A 21,458-nucleotide genomic window follows, 5' to 3' on the forward strand; every position below is an offset into this window, starting at 1 on the left:
AGAGCGAGAGACCAAGAGACCGAGATTACTACAAACATGAACCATTCTCTCTATCAATCACAAAAATCAGAAGCACACATCAAAAGTGGCATTCTATACTATCCTGTGCCATAGGATCCAGAGTACTAAATCAATAATACAATTTCTATGCACCGGATACCAAACACGAAAACATGTATAATTCCCCCGCCCCAAAAAGAATACATTCGCATCCAACAATTTTATACAGGCATGCTTACAGTAGCTTGGCCTTTGGTAGGACACACAAGCAATACCACTCACTATAGGTGGTGGTTGCACAAAGAGGCATTGAATTTGGACGAATCAGATGTTGCAGCACTGTGGAGCTGGATTCCGGAAAGCCGGAGAACCAGAGACATTTTACTGCTAAGACTGAAACTCCAACTCCAAAGATGAATTCCCAACAGGAAGCTATGACTGACTTCCACGTCATTTGCCTGGAGAAGCAAACCTAGTACGTTCTCTCTGCCTATTTAAACCTCGATCCTTCGGAGATGATGTCTTCCCTCCTACACCTGCTTGGCGCATCATCTCTGCAAAACCACAGAAATTTGATAAAAGCATTTTACGTTAAGTGACGGTCACTAAACTACGTATAAGATGGTTTGTTGGTTTATATGCTTAAGTTCGTTCAACTAAACTTCAGACGATATGTATTTATGGAGATATAATCTTTGTGGGCAAATCAAAAGCCAATCAAAATCCCACAACTTCAGGACTATTCACGTCAATCAACATTAAAATGGTTGTAACCCCAGAATGCAGACAGTCCTTCAAACTTTAACAGATATGACGGAGCACAAAAGGCAGCTGCTATAATAACCCTATATAGTGGGAATTAGAAACCACACGAGGAAAAGAAAACTCTACCTCGCTTTCTTGCAAGCTCAAGATCAAGCTCTTCTTTCCACTTCCTCTCTCTTTCAGAGGAGCTTATACTGTGAGAAGTATCATATATCAGGTTACTCAAAAGGGTAGCAAGAAAGGAAAGAAAAAAAACAATCAAATGACATGAACTGACCTTGGACTGCCTGGCTCTTGCTGACTGCGTGGAGGTGATGGCATGTCCTGTGCAATTTGAACATTTGCATTGCCAATATTTGAAACGCGCCTGGCATTGCTCCCAGGGTTTCCAGTAATAAGAGCATCAGCTACTCCCCGACTAGGTGATCTACTTTTGGGAGGTAATTTCAAGTACCTTGAGGTGCGTTCATCAGGCGAGTTATCCGCAAAATTTGGAGAGCAAATTACATTCAAGCTGTTGTAGAACTCTTCAAATAATGGCGTTTGCAGCTTTTTAAGTTCTAGGGCCTGAGATTTTGAACAACCACACAGTTCAGAATAATCAAGTCCAAACCAAAATTTACAAAAGTATGACTTCACAAACATAGAAGACACCTAATCCTGACTCCAACCAAAACTGTACCTTCTCATCCAAAAATGCCGTGATTTTTGATTCAGTAAGTATATCATCTTCCTCCACAAGTGATGCACCGCAAGGAAATGAAAAACCTTTATCTCCGTCTCCAATTGTTCCGCAGTTTTCGGCAGGAAAATCAATTTGGTGAGTGGTATCCAGATCCGTTCCGTTTTGTTCTTTTTCTAAATTTCCACCAAACTTGCACACCAACTCATCATCAGTGGGTTCGCACATTGGGTTAAAACTCTAACACAACAGAATAGCATGCAAACAGTTAGTTTCTGAATTTCTTGAATGATTAAAACTTATATAACTCATGAGGGCTCAAATTCATTTACCTTGATGTTGCCAAGCATCAAAGAAGAACCGAGCTTTACTTCGCCCACCATAGTATCGTCTTTGTCATCAATCTGACACATGTCATCATCACAGCTGTTTCTTCCCCAAATGGGTCTGCTTTCCAGGAACTCGTTAGGATGTGTAGTTGAGTGTTGCAAACTGCCCAAATTACACATATCATCTGAATCGGGGCAAGTTGACATCTCACTGCAACAAAATTGATGCTACCATGTCAAAAGGCTCCAAAAAGTCATAGCAACCATTTTCTGATTTTGCAAGTTCCAAAGAAGCATAATTGTAATACTTACAAGGTGTGCAGGTTGGGAGAATATGATGGAGATCGGAGTTCTGAATCTTCCTGATGATAGCAAGTTAAGCGTCACTAAAAAGATTTAAATGGTGAAAAACAAACACAACATTTTCCAACACCTCACTCAATACCATGACAGAAGTACGAAAAACAGGATGAGATTCCATATGTTCCCCAGTTACGAATGGATGCTGCACATAGTTGAAAGAGTGTAAGAACTTGTTAAGATATAGGGGTTGGCTTGAGCATCGCCAGCCAAATCCAACAAACAAATTGAAGTAGATGTAGACAATATGCAAGATATATTACAGGAAAAGAAACTCAAGAAAAATAATTGAGATTTAATTTACCTGAAGCAACTCAGATGCCACCGACCTCAAATGTGGTTCCCTGCCATAGGACCAAAGTAAACATAAACTCAGAACATCATACATCGATTGACCCATTCCTCTATCTCTCTATCTAGAATGTGAGATTAAATTGATTTCTCCACAAGAATTATATTTATAAAATAAATGGAACAGGTAAATGAAACACATATCTTGGAGAGTGTGAATTCCAATTACAATGATTTAAAAAGACAAGAACAGTAGCATACTTTTGCAGACATTTTAGCAAAAAATCTTTTGCCTCAAAGGAAAGATGCTCAGGGATTGGTGGATGAGACTTTGTTGTCCCTATATGGAAGAGAGCAGCAACCTAGAAAAACAATACCATTAGTGCAACAAGCAAGGGAAAAATTTTCTTAGAAGATTAAAGAATTAGCAGAATAATTACCTCTTGGTACTGTTGGCTCCAAGGAGGCTTTCCAGTGGCCATCTCAATCACAGTACATCCAACACTCCATATATCAGCCGAGCTGGAGAGTTATTCTTATATGTCAATATTCATACTTATCCAGGATAGAAAGAATAGATAATGCAAAATTGTGGTCACTATTTAGGAATCACTACTATAGTGATAACCCAAGATAATAGAGAAATGGCATGTCATAATCGTAGCATGCTTGAAATCAAGTAGATGCTACAATGGTAATAGTTCTTACAAGCTATGACCAGTCTGGAGAATAACTTCAGGAGCCATCCAGTATGGTGTACCCTTCATAGACTTAGCCCCAGAAATGGTTGCCTGCAACACGCACCTCTCAATTTGATAGAAAATGCATTATACATGTAACCAAGCATAAAAATAATAATACAACGCCTCTAAAGAGAAATGAAGCCAAGAAATTTATGTACCAGCTCTACGACCTGTTTGGATGCCCCAAAATCTGCAAGTTTGATGCATCCCTTATTATCAACAAGGATATTTGCTCCCTGAAAGTTAATAGGAGATACGTATTAGGCACTTACAAGAAAAAGGTCAGGAGAAAGTGAGAAACATTCTTTACATGCATATCATTTGCAGTTACGCTGGGGGGGTCCCTACCTTAATGTCCCTGTGCATGATTCCATTTTTGTGTAAATATTCTAGCCCCAATAACAACTGGTTGGTGTAGGTTCTTATAACCTGCTCAAAAAAGATTGTATAGTTTAGAATTTAAAACAAATACAAGATACAAAGTTAAAGATTGTATAGTTTAGAATTTAAAACAAATACAAAACAAATACAAGATACAAAGTTAAAGATTGTATAGTTTAGAATTTAAAACAAATACAAGATACAAAGTTAGTTGGCAAGAACTTACAGCCTCAGGAAAAGATCCAAATTTACCCAAAAGCGATGATATGGATCCACCAGGGACAAATTCCAACAGAATATTTAAGGTGTCCTCTTCCCTCACTGTACCCAAATATCTCTAAAACCCCAAAACAAAGTACAGGGTCAGAAAAGTGTTATACTTCAAGAGCTGATATAGACACAGGGCAGTCCTACTCACAACGATGTTCGGATGAGACAGATTCTTTAGAAGCTTCACTTCTTCCTCAAGCTCCTTGATGTGAGCCTACTTGTAGCGTTAAAACCATTAATCAACAAATTATAAGAAACTAAAAAGATAAGATATCCACTGTAATACTAGGCAAAATCATAAAAAAAAACTGTTTTAGATGTCCAAAAAATACCGAACATTGTTGCAGAAAGTTAAATGTACAAGTATAGATATATAAAACAGAATTCGTAACACTTTTCATACACAACATCCACTCGTACACCTCATCCACCTTAAACAACACGTGCACAAACACCTAAAATAGATGGCAGCTATTCATTAAATTCACTTCCTATGGGCACGTAAAGGCTCACACACTTAGAGTGACACTTGTCCTTGCTCTCCCACACCTGAATAGCACCTAATACTCACCACATCCTGTGAGTACCCAAGAATGGAAGTACGATTCCTTTTATAGCAAGCTAGCATCAATGGGTCTGAAAACTGACCAGCTTTGAAACCTCTCCACAATTCTAGGATCTTTGACTTTGGGCTCATCCAAATATGTGCATTAATGGAAGTGAGAGGTGGTGGAGACTCGATACTGATCCTCAGCAACAAAATCACCATAACTAATGGCATATATAACTTGAAAAACCTAAATGTACAGTAAGACAAGAGTTCAAATCAAACCTGTGCTTTCTCCTTTGAAGCACTATTTGCAGCAATCAGAACCTGCAAAGAAGCAACAACTGTATCAGAATCATACTCTGAACCAAATCCTCGACTAAGCTAGCTATGAAACTATGAAACTAGTAAACTGAAAACTCCAACATAATTCAAAAAACAAACTCGGAAACAATACTTAGCCAAAACCTAACAACGAAAATCAACTCCGAGGCGAAAATTGGGGGGAAATCCAATCTGATTAGAAACAGCTCCAGCACCAACTCCAGATCAAAATCCATATATAGAATCAAGCTTAAAATTTGAAACCCAAAGCAGAGCAGAACAAATTAACAAAACCCAGACGGAATTAACAACCGAAAAGAGCAGAAACAAACTCAGATCCTAAAAACAATGCCGAAAGCAGCAGAAAACTAAATAGAACAAAAAAGTGGACCTGTTTAACAGCAAGAAGCTCTCCGGAATCAAGATTCATTCCCATATACACACGCCCAAAGGCACCGCAGCCGATCAACTCGCCCTTCCGCCACCGGATCGGAGGTGCGTTTTCCTTCGCCATTGCCGGCAATGGAAGCGGCGGCGAGGGCTTCGAGAAGACTCTGGATTTCCGAATGCAGGAATTGATCCTGTCGACTAGGGTTCCTCCTGGGGAGTCCTCGTTCTCCGATGCTGTGCGGAACACCAGTGATCGGCGGACTGATCCGAATATATCTTGCATTTCCTTCTCTGTGAGTGTTTCTGTGGTTTGATTGAGAAAGCGTTTACGTTCTCCTGTTGGTTTGGGGTTTCATTTGGTCGGCAGAGTAGAGTGAGAAACTTTGGAGGAGCGAGAGAGAGAGAGAGAGAGAGAGAGAGAGAGAGAGAGAGGAGAGAGAGAGGAGGGAAAAAGGTGGAGGAGTTTTTTGAAAAATAATAAATGAAAATAAAATAATATGCATTGCCTCCCTAGTTTATTTTTTGTTAAAATTGTACTATATAATTAAGTTTTTCTATTTTGTCTCCCAACAAGAGGACTTACATAAAAACAGATATGACGTCATTGCGGCAAATTCAGGCCAATAGTACAATATCACGTATAAGTTTTTGTACATGACATTAAGACATATAAAACTGAATCTATGTCGTACAAGTTGTTCTTTTCCAACAAAATTAACATGTTTTCTTTTATGTCAGATATCCAAAATATGTATAAAGTTCAATCTTCATCTTTTACGTTTTAAAATAAAAGATAAGAAAATGATGTCCACACTTTTTTTCACTCATTTGCACTCTCGTTTTTTTTCTTTATTTTAAAAATAAATGAGAAAATAAAAGTGTGAAAATTATTATTCTCAGCTAACTGCTGTGTAAGTTCAAACAAAACCAACAAGATCCTCTCTCTAGATCTTTTTGGTGAGGTTCCTGGAGATCTGTGAATCGTGTATACTGTTTGTGTTTAATTTTAAATAAAAATATTTAAAATGATTTCTGACCGCAGGATATACGATGAACGGACACGATTCACGGATTCCCGGATTCTCACAAAAAGGATCCGGATTCCAAACAAAATAATGTTAAATCATTATCCTAAACTCCGGGAGCAATTTGGGTGGGCTCAAACTAAAATCTATTCAAACTCAACCAATAAAGCTAAGGAAAAGTTACTAGGTAAGCCATTGTTTGGTCGGTTTGCTTTATATTATATAAATGGATCATGGGGAGCATATAAGTCATGATGGTTTGCTAGTTAAAACGTTTATTTTCTAATTTTCAATGCATCCAAAATTTGAAAAGATTTGTGATTTAAGGTTAGTGAAGTAAACAATTTAGCCATTGTGTTTTTAATTCGGTAATTTTCTTTGTTATTTTAGTTTATAAATTACAGAAACAAATATAGTTGAATAAGACAGCAAATAAAACATACGTTGCATTATAATCCTTTGCATTTGCTCTCAGTAGCTAATGTAGTTCATTAGTATCAATATAGTCGACATTGATCTTTTGAACTAAAAATAAATACATAAATTTGCTTTTGATATTCATTCACAATTATCTTGTCCTTTAGCCGAGAGAAGGAGGCTCAGCTCAAAAGAAGTAGAGAAAGACTTAAGAAAACTTGGAAATAGACTTTAAAAAGAGATATGGTGTACTTGGAGCTAACAAAACACCTGGCGCAAAACTAAACGCATTGACGTTCTAGAAATCATAAAACCAATCCCACTTAGTGAGATAAGCTTGAGAGATTTTTCAGTGTGATCGGAATACGAAATGGTACACTACGTGTTACTATACAAATGGTAGATATGTATGTTAAAAAGTTAATAACTTAAATATTAAAATTTCTCATCGCTTATATAAAATATATGTGATATCGTACCCGTGTTCCAGTCATAATGAAAAATTTATCAATAAGCTTGGCTATTGTTTGTATCTTGTTCTTTGGAAGCCAATATACCAAACAGAATTACATAAAAGTACACAAGAAATTATATCAAAATAAAAGCAAGGACTACATATATAAATGATGCTGTCTTGGGTCCTTAATCTCAATTTTCCAATGTCCATCAGAAAAATTAGCCTTAGCTGCTTTCACTCTCCTCTTCTTCAAATCTTTATCCATTTTCTTCGTCAAACCACAGTAAGATTTTAGCTCCTTTGGCATCTGATCGTACATTTTCCACCATTTTTCGTGAGCCGAATCGCTCGCGAAGACGCTGCTGCCATTCCCTTCCCAGTTGCAGTCATAATCTTTGTAACACACCCAAGGCTTGAACCCCAAGTAATGTAATGCATACAGGTCCTCAGGCATCTCATGATTTGCAGCTTTTGGTCCCTCAAAATATTTTAGTGCATTTAGCCTCCAAGACAACCTATGCCACCAAGTAAAAATCTCATTCAAAAAACCCTGATCGCCGCCGTTGTATGACTCAATTGTGAACGTTTTTCGCATTAGGTATTCGAACATGCAGTTCGATGGCTCCACGACCATTAAGCCGGAGTTGAACAACATCTTGTTATTCCCCACGGCTGACAGTTGCGGGTGCACGAAGAAACTGTCAATGTTCTTGAGGACTAGAAGGTCCGCGTCGATGAAAATGACCTTGTCATACTTCGTGAGCTGCCACACCCGGAGTTTGCTGTAGTTCCACTCGTTGTAGGATCCTTTTTGCGCAGATGCGCTTCGGATTCTTTGGATTCGCTTGATATTCCATCCGGCCGCGGTTAGGCCTTGGATGGATTTAGGAGTGATGGAGTCGTCTGCAAGGAGGACTAGGTCTTTGGTGGAGTTGGTTTGTCTGATGCTTTGAGCTAGGGCTATTGCACCACATACATAGGCTTCTGAGGAGTGCAGGATTGTGACATAGGCAAGTCTACGCTTCTCGTATGGAATCCATGAGCTTGTTTCCACCATGTATTTTCTCCAGATTTCTCTGCCTGCAACAACAGATTCAAATAATTTACCAGCCTAAATAATTTGTGAAAACTTTTATACAATCAATTAGATAGACTTAAGAGGGCGAGCCTTGGTGCAGTTGCTCGTTTGTGACCAAAAGGTCACGGGTTTAAGTCGTAGAAACAACCTTTTTGCAGAGCAAGAGTAAGGCTGCATATGACTTTCCTCTCCCGATTCCCGCAAAGTAAGGAGCCTTAAGTCAGGTCGTACTTTTTTAATTAGATTTTAAGCCTCCCTAAACTCTCTATTCGTGCCAAATCCCCAAATTGTCAATTTTGTCACAATTTACTATTAATAGTCGATCATGAGTAATGAAAAGGGGAAAGGATCCTCGCTGGATCTTTTCCTAAGAATCTTGTGATCTCACATGTTCATCGTATATTGTGCGATTAGAAATCATTTCAAAATTTAAAATTTAAAATTAAATATGAATAGTACCTAATGAAATCTGACCGCACGATATACGATGAACGGATGAGATCACAGGATCCTTAGGAAAGGGATCCGGCGAGGATCCTTTTCCAATGAAAAGAGCACGTATGTGAACAAAATGGTACATCCACGAAAAGTGAAAAATATTTAGATTTTGATAACTGAGTTGAAAAATTAAGAACTGAAACTTACATTTTTGCTACAAATTCAAAAGCTTCTATTACACAAAATGGACGAAAAAAATCCTCAATTTTGACAGAATAATTGACGTGACTATCGGCAAGAAAACAATGGCACAAACTAAAGTTTAGAGGTAGCGTGCTGTGAACTAAATTGAAATTTCATAAGACAAAGTGGAACACATAGTAACGAACCCATTGTGATTAAACAATTTAAACTAGTAAATAGTTAGTAAATTAGTACCTGTTTCTGCATAACCCGGAGCAATTTGGCAAGATCCAAAAGGCATATGCACCTTTTGTTTCAATCTCCCAATATTAGGCCTATAAACCCAATACTTCCCTCTATGCATCAAGCGATCATCACATCTGAAAATCTCCACCATCGGTCCACAAGCCCCGATAAACACAACATACACCGTCCGATGAGCATCAGGCTTCATCCACGCTCTCCCCACCACGAGATTAGCCACCACCAAATTAACTTGTAATCTAAACACATCCCTAATCCCTTCCTTGTCACTCGTCCTATTTGCTCCACATGGAACCTTGGCCAGTACCACATCGATGCCCTCGTAATTCTCCAGCTTAGGAATTGGGATTTCCGGACACTTTGGTTTCCCCCGTTCCTCGTCTTCGTCAACCCATTCGGGAAAATAATCCTCCCATTTTCGATCCCTAGCTACGCGTTCGAATGCCACTGAGACTGCCTCTACATCTGATAGTCCTCGGAGCTGACGATGAATATGTTCATCTACATTGACCAAACCTACCTTAATTTTTCTACCCTTGATTTTGAATCGTTTGGAAATGGCAACGAACCAGTCCGCATTCTCAGTTTTGTTCTTGATAACCTGTTCGTGTCGAATGGTAGCTGAATTATTCGACTCGGTGGGACGAAAACTATACGAGACCATTAGGCATAGGAAGAATAGAGAGAGCATAATTAGATAGAGAACCAAGGGGACTACTCGTTGTTTGGAATAGGAGGAGGAGGCGGAGGAAGAAAACTTGGAAGCCATGTTCACATAATCTGGTGAAGGATAAAGCATTTGTATTTGGTGTTGTATGAGGGGGGAGAGAGAGAGAGAGAGAGAGAGAGAGGTTTGAAGGGCTATTTGACGTATATGGAAAAAGGGTTTTATTAGGAAGGTTTGCATGGCTGGACGTTGGAGAAGATATATTTGCTTATATATATGATTTCATCCCCACGCGCGTATGGAGAGCTTTTTAAAACGTTGTTTAAATTTGTATTCTTTGAAAAGATATATGCTTACAACGACATAGATAACGAGTTTGATGCTTAATAAATTCCGTCATAATTATTATTATTGAAAGTGAGAGAGCTTAAAGAAAAATAATCATGGGAGGAGAGAAGAAGATTTGACTCTTAAGTGAATATTTTTCGACATAAATGTACATTTAATTTTTAAAAGATCGTAAAGAAAACAACGATACATGAAGTGACAACGGCAAGCTTATTAAAAATCTGTTTCCGTTGGAACAGTGATGGAATTTATATTTTTTAATACATATATGTGCACAATAATATTACGGTGCTGAAAAAATATTATTAGTACCACATTTACTTAATTTTCAAGTAATTAAAACTATTACCTTAATCACGTAGATTACCTTGATCCAAAAAAAGAAAAAAAATTACCAAAATTGGCATCCAACTTATTGCTAAAAAAAATTAGATTAAACACCGACTACCAATGCATGCATTATCCGCTCAAAAGAATTGTTTTATTTAATTATGTCATGTATTATGCATCTTATTATTAAAATTCATTTGAGGACATATTTCGATTAAAAAAAGTATTGTGAGGGACTTTTCTCCCTAAAATAAAACTCCTAATGAATTTTATGTTATATTTCTTCAATTATTATTTTATATATCAGCTACGCTTTAAAGGATTTTTAAGAAAAAAAAATTTTATCTTATTTATTTAGCAAGGTGGTTACGTACACTGAACCGAGTTGAAATTAGAAGATTATATTATTTTCTGAAGTTATTATTTCATACAGCATTGATTTATCCAAGTTTGAGAAGTGATTTCTGCGCATTCCGTTTGTTCCTGTACATACTCTAATTTATTTTTACCTTGCAGATTGAATGAATCGACAAATCAAAAGATATACATTAAACCAACTAAAGAGCACAAAATGTTTTCAATTTTTTGCCCTTTACTCTCTCTTTCCTCTTGACACAACATTTTCTCCCTTACCCCAATATGAATCCTCTCTACACATTGTGACTAACAAGTTGTGCACCTTGCGCCAATCCCTTGCAACGCAAGCTAACAACCCAAACAATTCCCGATGATCAAAAGAATAGCACTTGTTAGTTGTTGTTAATTACAAGGGTTTAATCTCGAAATAAAAAAATTACAAGAGTTTATGAAGCAGTAATACAACTAGCGGTCGCAACGGATAAACTCAACGGGAACTTCATCCTTAATTGTTTAACCGGAGGCATTCCTCCTCGCAGCATAGACTCGGTGAGCCGCCACTCCAACCATGGCCACTGCGGCTCCCACTGCGAAGAGAACACACAAACTCCGTAAATCACACAGCACAAATCATAACCGCGTCTTTTGTTGTTTATTTCTAAAATTTAATTCGAATACGTGCATTTCTAACATAATCTGCTCTCCTGAAAGTGAGTACGTTAGCTTTAGACATGCATCCACCGGGCATGGAACCCCAGATGTGCCATTAGGCCCACATATCTTTAGTAACTTCAGTTTGACATCAAGCAGGGCGAGAACTGTATAAACTTATAAAGACACCATTAAAATTCAAAAGATCATCATACCTGAAATAAACATTAGAGATCGGTTAAGGATCTTATGGTATTGCTTGCGGGTCCTTCCAGCCTCAGTCTCGGGAATGCTCAGGTGAGGGTGCTCCGCGGCAGTTACAATTTTACGAAATACATTGTTGAAATCACCCGACTTTGCGCTGATAGGTATAGGAGCCTCTGTTCCCATATCCTGGCTAACCTGCACGAGTACATAAAAATTGGCCATCCAAAGAATGAATGCCAAGCTCAAAACAACCAGGACTACTTTCAAACACCACGCCCAATAACCCACACAAGCTTCACTTAACTCGGCCAAAGAAAGAAATGCTGTCAAAATTGTAAAATGTGTCTTGCATTGAATACCAATGAAATAAACTTCAAAAAGTTTTCAACTATTTTGATTAACCCCGCACGGGAAGAGAAAGAGAGAGAACAATTAAACCGTTTACACACTGAGCATACTACAAATAAAGGGCAAACATAAATCTAAAGGCACAACAATACTGATAACGTATTAGAATACAGAAAATAGTTGGTCCACATCTTAAAAGTTCAAACTTTCAGGAATAGTTGTAACCAGAACTAATAATTGATCAGGTAATTCATTTTACTTACAAAAAGATAAGCAAAGAAAAAAATGGTCAATGTATAAATAGACATACCCTCGTAGAATGTTGAATGGCCGATGGGAATGCATCCAGATCATCTTTAGCTGCAACAATGAGGCAAGGTACCTCAAAGCCAGTAGTCTCACCATGACTAGCAACTTCTACCAGCAACTCAGTTGCTCTCTTCCAGGATGACTCATCAGAACTAACAAGGAAAAAGACACCAAATATTAAAGAGGTATAAATAACAGTAAAATATTAGGTAAAGAAATGTACTCATGTCAAAGTAATGCTCTGAGTCAACCTAAAATTGATTGTCAACTACAGGCAGCAGTTAAAGAGAAAGGTAAATAAACATGTCCGTGTATAATTCCCAAATATAAGTCATTGTCAACAATCTACTTTTCTGTTTTTACGTTTGTTGACAACAAGGTGCTTTTGCCATCCTGGAAACTTACACGAATATCTGTAAACTTGGATCTTTTTCCATTTCACATGTTTATGTCTAACGATAAATTTTCCAGCAATTTAAATATCAGAAATTTACCTTTTGTATTATAGATTATGGCTTCACAAATAAAAACCAAATAGGAAAAGACAAATCCCATGAAATTTTCAAATCAGGAAACAGAAACTTGGACCTTACAAATGAGAAGAGAAACAACGACCTAAATTGTACTAGCATGGTAGATAACAGAAGAGTAACATGATTTAACAAATATTAAACACCCATTTTAGGCTTCTGCTTACCTGTCGTGAACAAACACAGCTATGTCACACGCAGCCAAAGCCTCTTTATTTCTGAGAAATTTCTCAACTCCATCTTCAGGAATTTCTCTCATTACTAGGGTTTTCTTGGGTCCCTGTGTATATACTAAAAAGTCAGACAAACCACTGAAAGGACTAATAATAGACCTCACACAAAATTTAGCTCATCAGTCAAACTATAGTTGAAAGCATACAGAATTACTTAGTAGTAAAAAATTGGGGTAAATAGCATGCATTTAACAAAATTTGGCGATGAGGTAATACTTTAATAACCTAGCCAGTGTAAGTTTATTCCATGTAATTGTCAAGACACAAGGCGCTTCATGTAGTATTACTTACCCCAGGTTGATCAACAACATTAACCGCATAACGCTCCTCAGTGGTTGGATTATAAGTTTCAGAAAATGGCCTGCAGTTCCAGTTATTGTAAAAAAAAAATTTGCATAATTTAATTCACAAAATCAAAGTCAACTGGAGAAACCATCTGAATCAGACCTTCCAAGAAAAGAATCCAATAATGCAGACTTCCCAGCCTTCTTTGGACCAAAGACAAAGCATTGGAAAACATTTCTTTCCGATTGCTGCTTCTTGCGATCTACACGCCTCTTCCTAGTCACACGGATTGCGGATGAAACCTCACCAGGATAACCAATGTATATCAGATTCTCCATAGTAGAAGCTGGGTTTAAGAGTGTCATGAGGGCCCACTGAAAATATGCATATTTTTCATAAAGTTAGTTGTGCACATAAAAGAATAACAACTGTTTGTAATGCATGTAATAAAGTGCCAACATGACTATGAATGTCTATGCAAGTAAAAATCCATACAAACATATAAATTGAGAGTTGAATGACAAATATTTAACGTGAATCAAGAACAATGAGCATAATCCTCCCCTGCCCCAACACAGGGAGAGAGAGAGAGAGAGAAATAGGCATATATTACCTGTGACAAAAATCCATCAAGTGATAACCCTCCAAATGCAGCATCCTTAGATGGAAATTCACTAAACGAGCTGAAATTTCAAACGCCAAAAATCAAAACATGCCAAGATCTTCAAAACTAGGGATTATAATAAACTAGATTGAGAAAGTTGATACTATTTCAAGCTCTGAACATCATTATGAACTATGAAGCTTCTACTGACCAAACTTTTAACTGAAAACCAACATTTAGGTAAACTTTTGAGTTTCTATTTTCTAATATCATGAGCTTTAAGGCTCTTACATCAGAACAACATATGAACAAAGACCATGGGAAACACAACTGCAAACATTATCTCTCATGGTAAAGAAACAAACTAGTTGCAATGAACTAAAAAAAATGGAAACAGAAATGATTCTAATAAATAAAAATTACCTTGCTGGAGCAGTAGAAAATAGTTCTCCAAGTTCACGTGGTCGGAGGGCCCCATCCTGGTGAAAAGAACATATAGGTTCATGATTATAAGAACTAGGAGAACAACTAAGGCACCTAAGAGGTTGTAAGGTTAGGTCACGGTGATGATCTTTTTTTTCAGAGACTTTTATATAAAGTGAATCACAATGAAGATCCTTGATGACACAAAATATTGAAAACTAATCAACAATGTAATAGAGAATGTAGCATTTAAGAAGGATGAGTACTAATACATACACCATCACCGCCAAACAAGTCAAAGTTAGCCTTCAGAAACTCAATTGCCTCATTTGTCAGCTCCACACTCTGCCCACATGACAACCAAGTACATCAACATGAAACATCTACAGAAAATCTAAAAGGAAACTAAAAACTTGTAGCACATACTTAGAACAATGGATATAATTCACAAAATAATCTCACAAAGATCACTTTAAGTAGCACGATTATGGAAAATCAAATATAGGGCTCAGTGTTGACACAAGCATAGGTAGATAACAGCAGGAAGTTAGCTCTGGGCCTCCGACTTGATTCAAAATGGTCATTATAAGGTACTTAGTAAATAGGACTCTAGCACTTGAATAATCAATTTTTACCAAAATAAAGAACTGAGTTGTAAAATGAACACGAATGAGTTACAAAACTTTGGAAAATGATTACTCAAAACTCAATGAATGTTTTACTTCACTTCAATATAAAATCTAAGCCAGTAATAAAACCATCTCATCACTGATTGCAGCACAGAATAGAAATCATAACTCAATTGATGTTACCTGATCAGGACTTCGTTTAGGGAGAGATGGGATTAGTTCATCTGCAAGCCTTATATCATTATTGTATCCAAACTTCCTAAGGACAGTCCACGTTGTCTCTAGACGTCCCTTCTCTATGAATAGTGCATGAAGAAAAAGAAACCCTGTCAATGTAAGCCCATGTTCATTGACTCCTTCTGGTAATTTTTCTTGCACGACCCTCTTAACACCCACAATTTCAGAAGGTTGTAATGGAGCATTGAAACATTTAACCTGTTCAGAATAAGCATTGAATTGTTCATGAATCTCGAGAACAAATTACCATGAGTTCAGCTTAGGAGATTCAAAAATACAGCTATAAGATCATATCAAATAATCACATAGAACACTAGGACTTTGGAACAAAAGTTAAGAATAGAACAAGAATACTGCAAACTAGAAAAAAAAAGAACCTGGAAATCATTCAGCTCTGCATCACTGAGGGCACCATCCCTATCATGATCACAAAGAATGAATATCCGCTTCAAGGCTCGCACACATTGGTCCTTTAAAGTCTGTGTTTCCTGATCGAATAATGGGCCCGTTGGATGAAGCACAGCTTTTTGTGCATAGTAGAAAACCTCCGGAATCTGCAAACAGAAAGATATTGATCATATGGAGTCCAAGAATTAGTGTCCATGCCAAAATAACAACACTACTTGCAACAAAAACCATCAATTGAATTATTGTTTTGGTCAACAAAATCATACATTGAATTCAGGATATACTAAAGATGGCATTAGGTTCTTGTAGGCATTTTAACTGACATTTTAGACTTCTAGTGAATGTTGCAGACAGGTAGTTCATAGAAATGCGTGGAAAGTATGAATAAATGCAACACATCATATGGTGCACGTTAAATTCACAAAAAGTTGATATACTAACCAACAAAAGGAAACTTGAAAAATAGGAGTCATTACTGCATACCTGAATATGTTTATATGCTGAACATTCAATGCAAGTTTCAATCTCCCGAAACTGTTGCATTATTGGTGACATCACTTGTTCGAGGCTCACCTGTTGGTTCTCATCTCTCAAATCTAGCTTACAACCCACCACTATAACAGGTACCTTTACCTGCTCATTAAATTTCACATTTTCCCATCATAAGTACATGCTACAAGACAAGTGTTGCTCCACTAACCTCCATATTAAACAACTTTTCAAACAGCTCATCGAAGCAGTGAAATTATTAGGCTTCATTTTCACAACGAATATTATACTTTCAAGATTAAGGTTTCCTTTCATCAGGTTTTTTTTTCTTCTTTTTGTCCGAAAAAAGGCGCGTGTTAAACTTTTGGAGATGAATGGGTGCAGTGAGGAAAAGAAGCAACCACACACCTCTAGTTGACGAAGTTTTGGAAGCCAAAATGTACTCAATCGATCAAGTGTCTGAGGCTGATTACACGCATAAGTAAGCACAACTGCATCAGCCCGTTTCAACTCTTCAGCAACTTTATTAGTATCCTCTGCTCTGATTGAGTAAACAGATTAAGCAATTCAACATCGCACTAAAGATATCAGCAGAAGAAAGACTGACCAATATGACATAACCCCTTATTTGGTCGGGCCGGAAAAAAAATAGGAAACGTACGACCTAATTCACTCTTCCTTTCCAACCCGTTCTGGAAGACACCACAACCAAAACCATGTAAAATCTTTAAACCCACATACAATGCAACATCTACATTTCAAACCGCATCAGCAAATAAACAGATCATTTCCTATGTCAACTACAGAATTCATACCGAGATGATGTGTCGATAAGGGTGATGGGAACGCGTTCAGGGTAGAAATCTTCAGGCAGCCTTGTAGGGGGCAGCACCGGAGGCACATTTGCCGGGAAGTTCTCGGTGGCAGCAGTCACAATCAAGCTGGATTTCCCGGTGCCACGGTCTCCGGCCACAACAATTCGGACTGCGGTTTGGCCAACAGGGTGATCGTTTCCTGCTGCAACTTTGGCCATTGAAACTGCAGACCAAAACCCAAAACCCAAAACCGTAATCGCTCAATAGAAACTATCAACAGATGTGGCAAAACCAGAAAATATTCAAACGATTAGTGGCAAACACGAATCAAACTTTTCCTATCTTTCAATCAGCCACAGATTCCATCAAGCTTTTAGCTTAAGCCAGCGACTGATGCAATGGCAAAACCGTAAATAACTTCGCTTTTCACGCGCAGAGATTTCAATCAATCGAGAAATACAAACGACAGTAGATTCGAAGAGCGTCGGCGTACTGAAGAAGTGGAAGTGCACAGAGAGGGGTTGTGATGGAAGCGATGGCACGAAAATAGTAAATTACCTAAGTAATGGGGATTAGGCCAGGGGCTTTGAGAACTCTTTCTTCGTCGGAGAAGATTCGATAAAACCCACCAGAGCCCTAGCTGATCGGGCGGCGGCGGCGGCGGCAGCTGTTGCTGTGGCGGCCTCGTTAGAGAGAGGAAGTGTGCGGAAGTTTCATAGGAAGAAGTACGCCTTCGGCTTCGTATTTTTACCTTCTTTTTTTTTTTGGCGCGGCAGAGACACATAGGCCACGGTGGCCTATTAGTAATTATGCGAGCTGAGTTGTGTTGTGTGTGTCGTTTTTGCCAAGCAACCTAGAAGTTTCGATACGGCGGAACGCATGTCTATGTCGTTTCATTGAGTCATTTAATGGAGCTTACTGGTTCCCTAAACAAGCTTTTGATTAACAATCGCGCCAAAATAATGAACATGTTGAAATGCTAGTAACAATTCACTAATTATTAGTTGTTAAGTTTTAATATTCAGCTCACTGTGTTTTAGGATTGACGATCAGCAACAACACTTCATGTGGTTTATAAAATATGATCTAAAAATATGATCTCTTTTTAGTATCAGCCTATCTTAAATCTAGTTTGTAAGGACCTTTTTAAGGTTGAGTTCTTCATGATATGTATTTGTAATATCATTTTCTCGATGAATGAAATGTCTATTGTAATTAATATATAATATAGTGTGATTTTGTAAAGGCTTATTATATTAACACTCTGCAAATTATTGAATAAACCTCACATACTTAATACACTCCACATTTGTTTTTTCACTTAAACATTATCATAATACACCTCACATACTTTCTCATAATACTCTCACACCCCACATTCTCAATATGCACCTTATATTTTGTACATACACCCCACATTTCTCAAATCTTATAAGGCTTTTTTTATTAGCAACTGCAAGATAATGCGATTAATTACTAATCTATGATCTTTCTAAATTGAAGGATCATATGGCGATGAATTTGCTATACTTTCTGAGTTTAGCAGATTCATCGCCACATTTCTCAAATCTTATATAAAGTAAGGAGTGGCTTGCATGCCACATTTCTCTCTATGATCTTTCATGTTCGATTCATTACCATATGACTAAGGGTAATTAGCAGATCACCGATTAGGATTTTAGCATGCATGCCAGTTTAAATGAACATTACATACCTTTTCCGCCTCTAAGAACATGATGAATCGGCCTCTCACGTCCGAATAGCTTTGCATCGCGGATTTCACCATTGTCATTAGAATCGGACGAATACACTAATCCCATCTTTCCATACATACCTTCTGAGTTGATTAAACTTAATTATTTGTATGAGTGCTGTTAATTGATGATACAAGTTCATTGTCACCAACTTAAATAGGATCGTGATTTATGTGAGGGGTTCTAAGCTTGGTGGCCAAGTAAGCTTGTATAAAGTAAGGAATGGCTTGGGGAATTAGCACAAATATTTATCAAGGTTGCTTTGCATGCCCGCTAGATACCATTAAAAAATAAACCTTGTCTTCAAACCGTGACAGAAAATATCAACTGCGTCATTGTCCTTGTCTTCGATTCAGAATTGTTTCTTAATTTCAATTTATCATTGTCCTATGCTTTTTCAGGTTGTAATGAACAATTTGAATCCAGTTTGGAATCAAACATTTGACTTCATGGTGGAGGATGCATTGCATGAAATGTTAATGGTTGAAGTTTGGGACCATGACACTTTTGGAAAGGTGATGTTTCTCCATATTAGTTTAATTGTGTTAACCTGTATGATGTATTAGACATGATCGTAACATCGTCATGTAGTGATACTCATCTACGTATATATCATAACATGGTTGACGATGATTTCATACTTTAGAGCATAATATCAATAAATATACAAGTTTCATAAACACGAGTAGACTAGACTAACACGATGCAAGGTAAAGCTCAAATTGAAAAAAAAAAAAAATTCTTTTATTTTTGCAGGATAGAATAGGAAGAGTTATCATGACACAACCAGGGTGTTGATGGAAGAGGAATATTAAGACTGTTATCAACTAGACATTGCTAAATCTGAAAGGATTTATTTGAACCTCAAGTGGGTTACACAACATATAATATGAGATACGTGATTTGTATCATCCTACTTTGTTTTTTATTGAGTTGAAGTTGTGATATTTTTCACATGGATATTGCACGAAAAAGTATAAGAAAAAACAAATAAATTATTCATTATTTGCACATATAAATTAGATTTAAGTTATCTGTCAAACCTAAAAGAAAATCTTACAAGTCACATGTAGTTCAGATTATTTACAATTTAATTTCTTAAAATAAAATCTTACAAGTCACGTGTAGTCGCAATGCCTACCTACGATCTTATAAAAGAGGTTGATGTTTACGAGTATGATCCCAATCAGCTGCCGAATGGTGAGTTTCCGATTTGATTGTTATTTTGTACAACTATTGAGTGCGGTCCGTGTTTTAGGTTCAAATCTGATTGCGTTTTATGTGACTCGCAAATGAATATGAATATAGAAGTTTAAATAACGCAACAAATGCAAGATTAAATAATTATAGATATCATCGAAATCATTAAAATAATGAAAATATGAAATCTTACCTCATGTGAAGCTTCCGAAACATCGATTTTGTGTTCTATTCGTCATAAATAATTTTTTTCAATCAACATGTTTGTAGTTTCATTGATTAGGGTTTTGTTCAACAATAGAGGGTATGAGGGTTTTGATAGTTGAGAAGATAAATAATATGCTAAAAGTGATTTGGGTTGTATTTATAAATTTTGTTTTTAACCTAATAAGGCCAAAATTGTCATTGCATAATTGGGTATTGGGTAAATAAGTTATTTAATATTAAATTTTAATGTATGGTGCATTCAACATTTTGTGGGGTGCTAATATAAAAAGCCTTTTTGTAAATCCTATGTAAAGATAAATTAGGATTTATTAGAGATCTATAAATATTTACTACTAGACTTTGTATTACTTGGAGAGTAAGTTATTCGCCCATTATTTATTATTAGGGTTTTTAATACAAATGGTCATTTAAATTACCCTCACCATCAAGATGGTCTCTAAAATTAAAAATTAATTAATGTAGTCCCTAAAAATAGGTGTCACGAAACAATGTGGTCCTTCCGTTACAATTGTGTTAAAAATTCCGTTAGGTGTTGATGTGACACATAAATGAGCCCCACAAGATTTACGGGTTTTATCACAAATGGTTCCTGACATTGACTCACACCATCAAGATGGTCCCTAAAATTGACTCACACTATCAAGATGGTCTCTAAAATTGAAAATTGATGAATGTAGTCCTTGAAAATAGGTGTCGCAAATCAATATGATCATTCCGCGACAATTTTGTAAAAAAAATTGTATGTGCTGATGTTGATTTAATAATTAATTTAAAAAGTTATTTAAATACCTTTTTGCACAATATAATTGTTTTTCTTATAGTAGGACCTACTTCAAATAAGGATCTCTTCCATAAATTCTAAATGGCACAATACTTAACCAAGGCCTAAGAGGGGGTTTGGAAATAGTTTTCAACCAACAATAGAGCAACTCGGTTATAACCTCATTATCTCGTGACAAACCACCAGGAAAACGCCGAATAAGCTTTCCAAGATTAAAGTTGTGAGGATGTTGGTTGCCTAAATGTAGACGTGTGTAAAAATGGGTGTATTGATATATATTTTTTTAGAATAGACAGTGAAAAAGGTAGATGAATATGGACTGAGATTGGAGGTTATTGCAGAACTAGGTTTTTGGGTTCACAACTTTAATTAGACTTGTATGATCCATTTATGTGTCACATCAGCACATAATATAATTTTTGACAAAATTATGACTGAACGACTACATTGATTTATGACACTTACTTGTAGGACTACATTGATCGATTTTCAATTTCTATGACCATTTTGATGTTGTAGGTCAATTTCAGAAACCATTTTGATGTCACGGGTCAATTTCAAGGACCATTTGTGAGAAGAAAAAAAAAAGACTTATGAGACCCATTTATATGTTACATCAGCACTTAATGGAATTTTTAACAGAATTGTAACAAAATGACCACATTGATTTGTGACACTTAT

At 36.8% G+C, this 21,458-nt stretch overlaps 3 protein-coding genes and 1 pseudogene across 4 annotated transcripts; all 4 read right to left on the minus strand.

Annotated features, from left to right (window-relative positions):
* Positions 1-25: 25 nt before the first annotated feature.
* Positions 26-5,542, minus strand: LOC103408550 (mitogen-activated protein kinase kinase kinase NPK1-like). Of its 2 annotated transcripts, none has more exons than XM_008347393.4 (17): positions 5,084-5,542; positions 4,654-4,695; positions 3,970-4,035; positions 3,778-3,888; positions 3,519-3,599; positions 3,341-3,406; positions 3,136-3,218; positions 2,868-2,949; positions 2,689-2,789; positions 2,441-2,480; positions 2,222-2,281; positions 2,089-2,138; positions 1,780-1,987; positions 1,448-1,687; positions 1,043-1,332; positions 892-959; positions 26-554 (listed from the first exon to the last, which is right to left on the minus strand). In XM_008347393.4, the coding sequence occupies exons 1-17, from the start codon at positions 5,363-5,365 to the stop codon at positions 451-453; spliced, it is 1,974 nt and encodes a 657-aa protein (XP_008345615.3). In that variant the 5' UTR covers positions 5,366-5,542; the 3' UTR covers positions 26-450. The 2 variants fall into 2 exon arrangements, with proteins under 2 accessions (XP_008345615.3, XP_008345614.3); XM_008347392.4 differs by having other exon boundaries at positions 3,329-3,406.
* A 1,492-nt stretch (positions 5,543-7,034) lies between these two features.
* Positions 7,035-9,714, minus strand: LOC103408620 (putative UDP-glucuronate:xylan alpha-glucuronosyltransferase 4). The gene is made up of 2 exons (XM_008347458.3): positions 8,936-9,714; positions 7,035-8,061 (listed from the first exon to the last, which is right to left on the minus strand). Exons 1-2 carry the CDS (start codon positions 9,711-9,713, stop codon positions 7,136-7,138), a joined length of 1,704 nt encoding a protein of 567 aa, XP_008345680.3. The 5' UTR covers position 9,714; the 3' UTR covers positions 7,035-7,135.
* A 1,097-nt stretch (positions 9,715-10,811) lies between these two features.
* LOC103427733 (mitochondrial Rho GTPase 1-like) lies at positions 10,812-17,688 on the minus strand. Its single transcript, XM_029101452.2, has 15 exons — positions 17,373-17,688; positions 16,815-17,037; positions 16,408-16,540; positions 15,994-16,143; positions 15,480-15,656; positions 15,049-15,300; positions 14,513-14,581; positions 14,237-14,292; positions 13,823-13,892; positions 13,372-13,583; positions 13,216-13,285; positions 12,859-12,971; positions 12,163-12,313; positions 11,513-11,699; positions 10,812-11,233 (listed from the first exon to the last, which is right to left on the minus strand). Exons 1-15 carry the CDS (start codon positions 17,596-17,598, stop codon positions 11,160-11,162), a joined length of 2,163 nt encoding a protein of 720 aa, XP_028957285.2. The 5' UTR covers positions 17,599-17,688; the 3' UTR covers positions 10,812-11,159.
* Positions 17,689-20,830: 3,142 nt separating this feature from the next.
* LOC114824663 (U4 spliceosomal RNA) lies at positions 20,831-20,966 on the minus strand (annotated as a pseudogene).
* Between the last annotated feature and the right edge of the window lie 492 nt (positions 20,967-21,458).

This window comes from Malus domestica, chromosome 04 (assembly GCF_042453785.1).
Source record: "Malus domestica chromosome 04, GDT2T_hap1".
NCBI classification, from domain to species: domain Eukaryota; kingdom Viridiplantae; phylum Streptophyta; class Magnoliopsida; order Rosales; family Rosaceae; genus Malus; species Malus domestica.

Excerpts from the sequence above, each read along its gene's own strand:
- LOC103427733 (XM_029101452.2), bottom strand. The coding sequence starts at position 17,598 with ATGTGTCTCTGCCGCGCCAAAAAAAAAAAGAAGGTAAAAATACGAAGC. Across the intron at positions 16,541-16,814 it reads CTTATCGACACATCATCTCG|AGCAGAGGATACTAATAAAG; the intron begins GTATGAATTCTG and ends TTACTCAATCAG. Across the intron at positions 11,700-12,162 it reads CCATTCAACATTCTACGAGG|GTTAGCCAGGATATGGGAAC; the intron begins GTATGTCTATTT and ends GTACTCGTGCAG.
- LOC103408550 (XM_008347392.4), bottom strand. The coding sequence starts at position 5,365 with ATGCAAGATATATTCGGATCAGTCCGCCGATCACTGGTGTTCCGCACA. Across the intron at positions 2,950-3,135 it reads CTCCAGACTGGTCATAGCTT|CTCGGCTGATATATGGAGTG; the intron begins GTAAGAACTATT and ends ATAACTCTCCAG. Across the intron at positions 2,790-2,867 it reads GGAGCCAACAGTACCAAGAG|GTTGCTGCTCTCTTCCATAT; the intron begins GTAATTATTCTG and ends TTGTTTTTCTAG.
- LOC103408620 (XM_008347458.3), bottom strand. The coding sequence starts at position 9,713 with ATGGCTTCCAAGTTTTCTTCCTCCGCCTCCTCCTCCTATTCCAAACAA. Across the intron at positions 8,062-8,935 it reads TCCGGGTTATGCAGAAACAG|GCAGAGAAATCTGGAGAAAA; the intron begins GTACTAATTTAC and ends CTGTTGTTGCAG.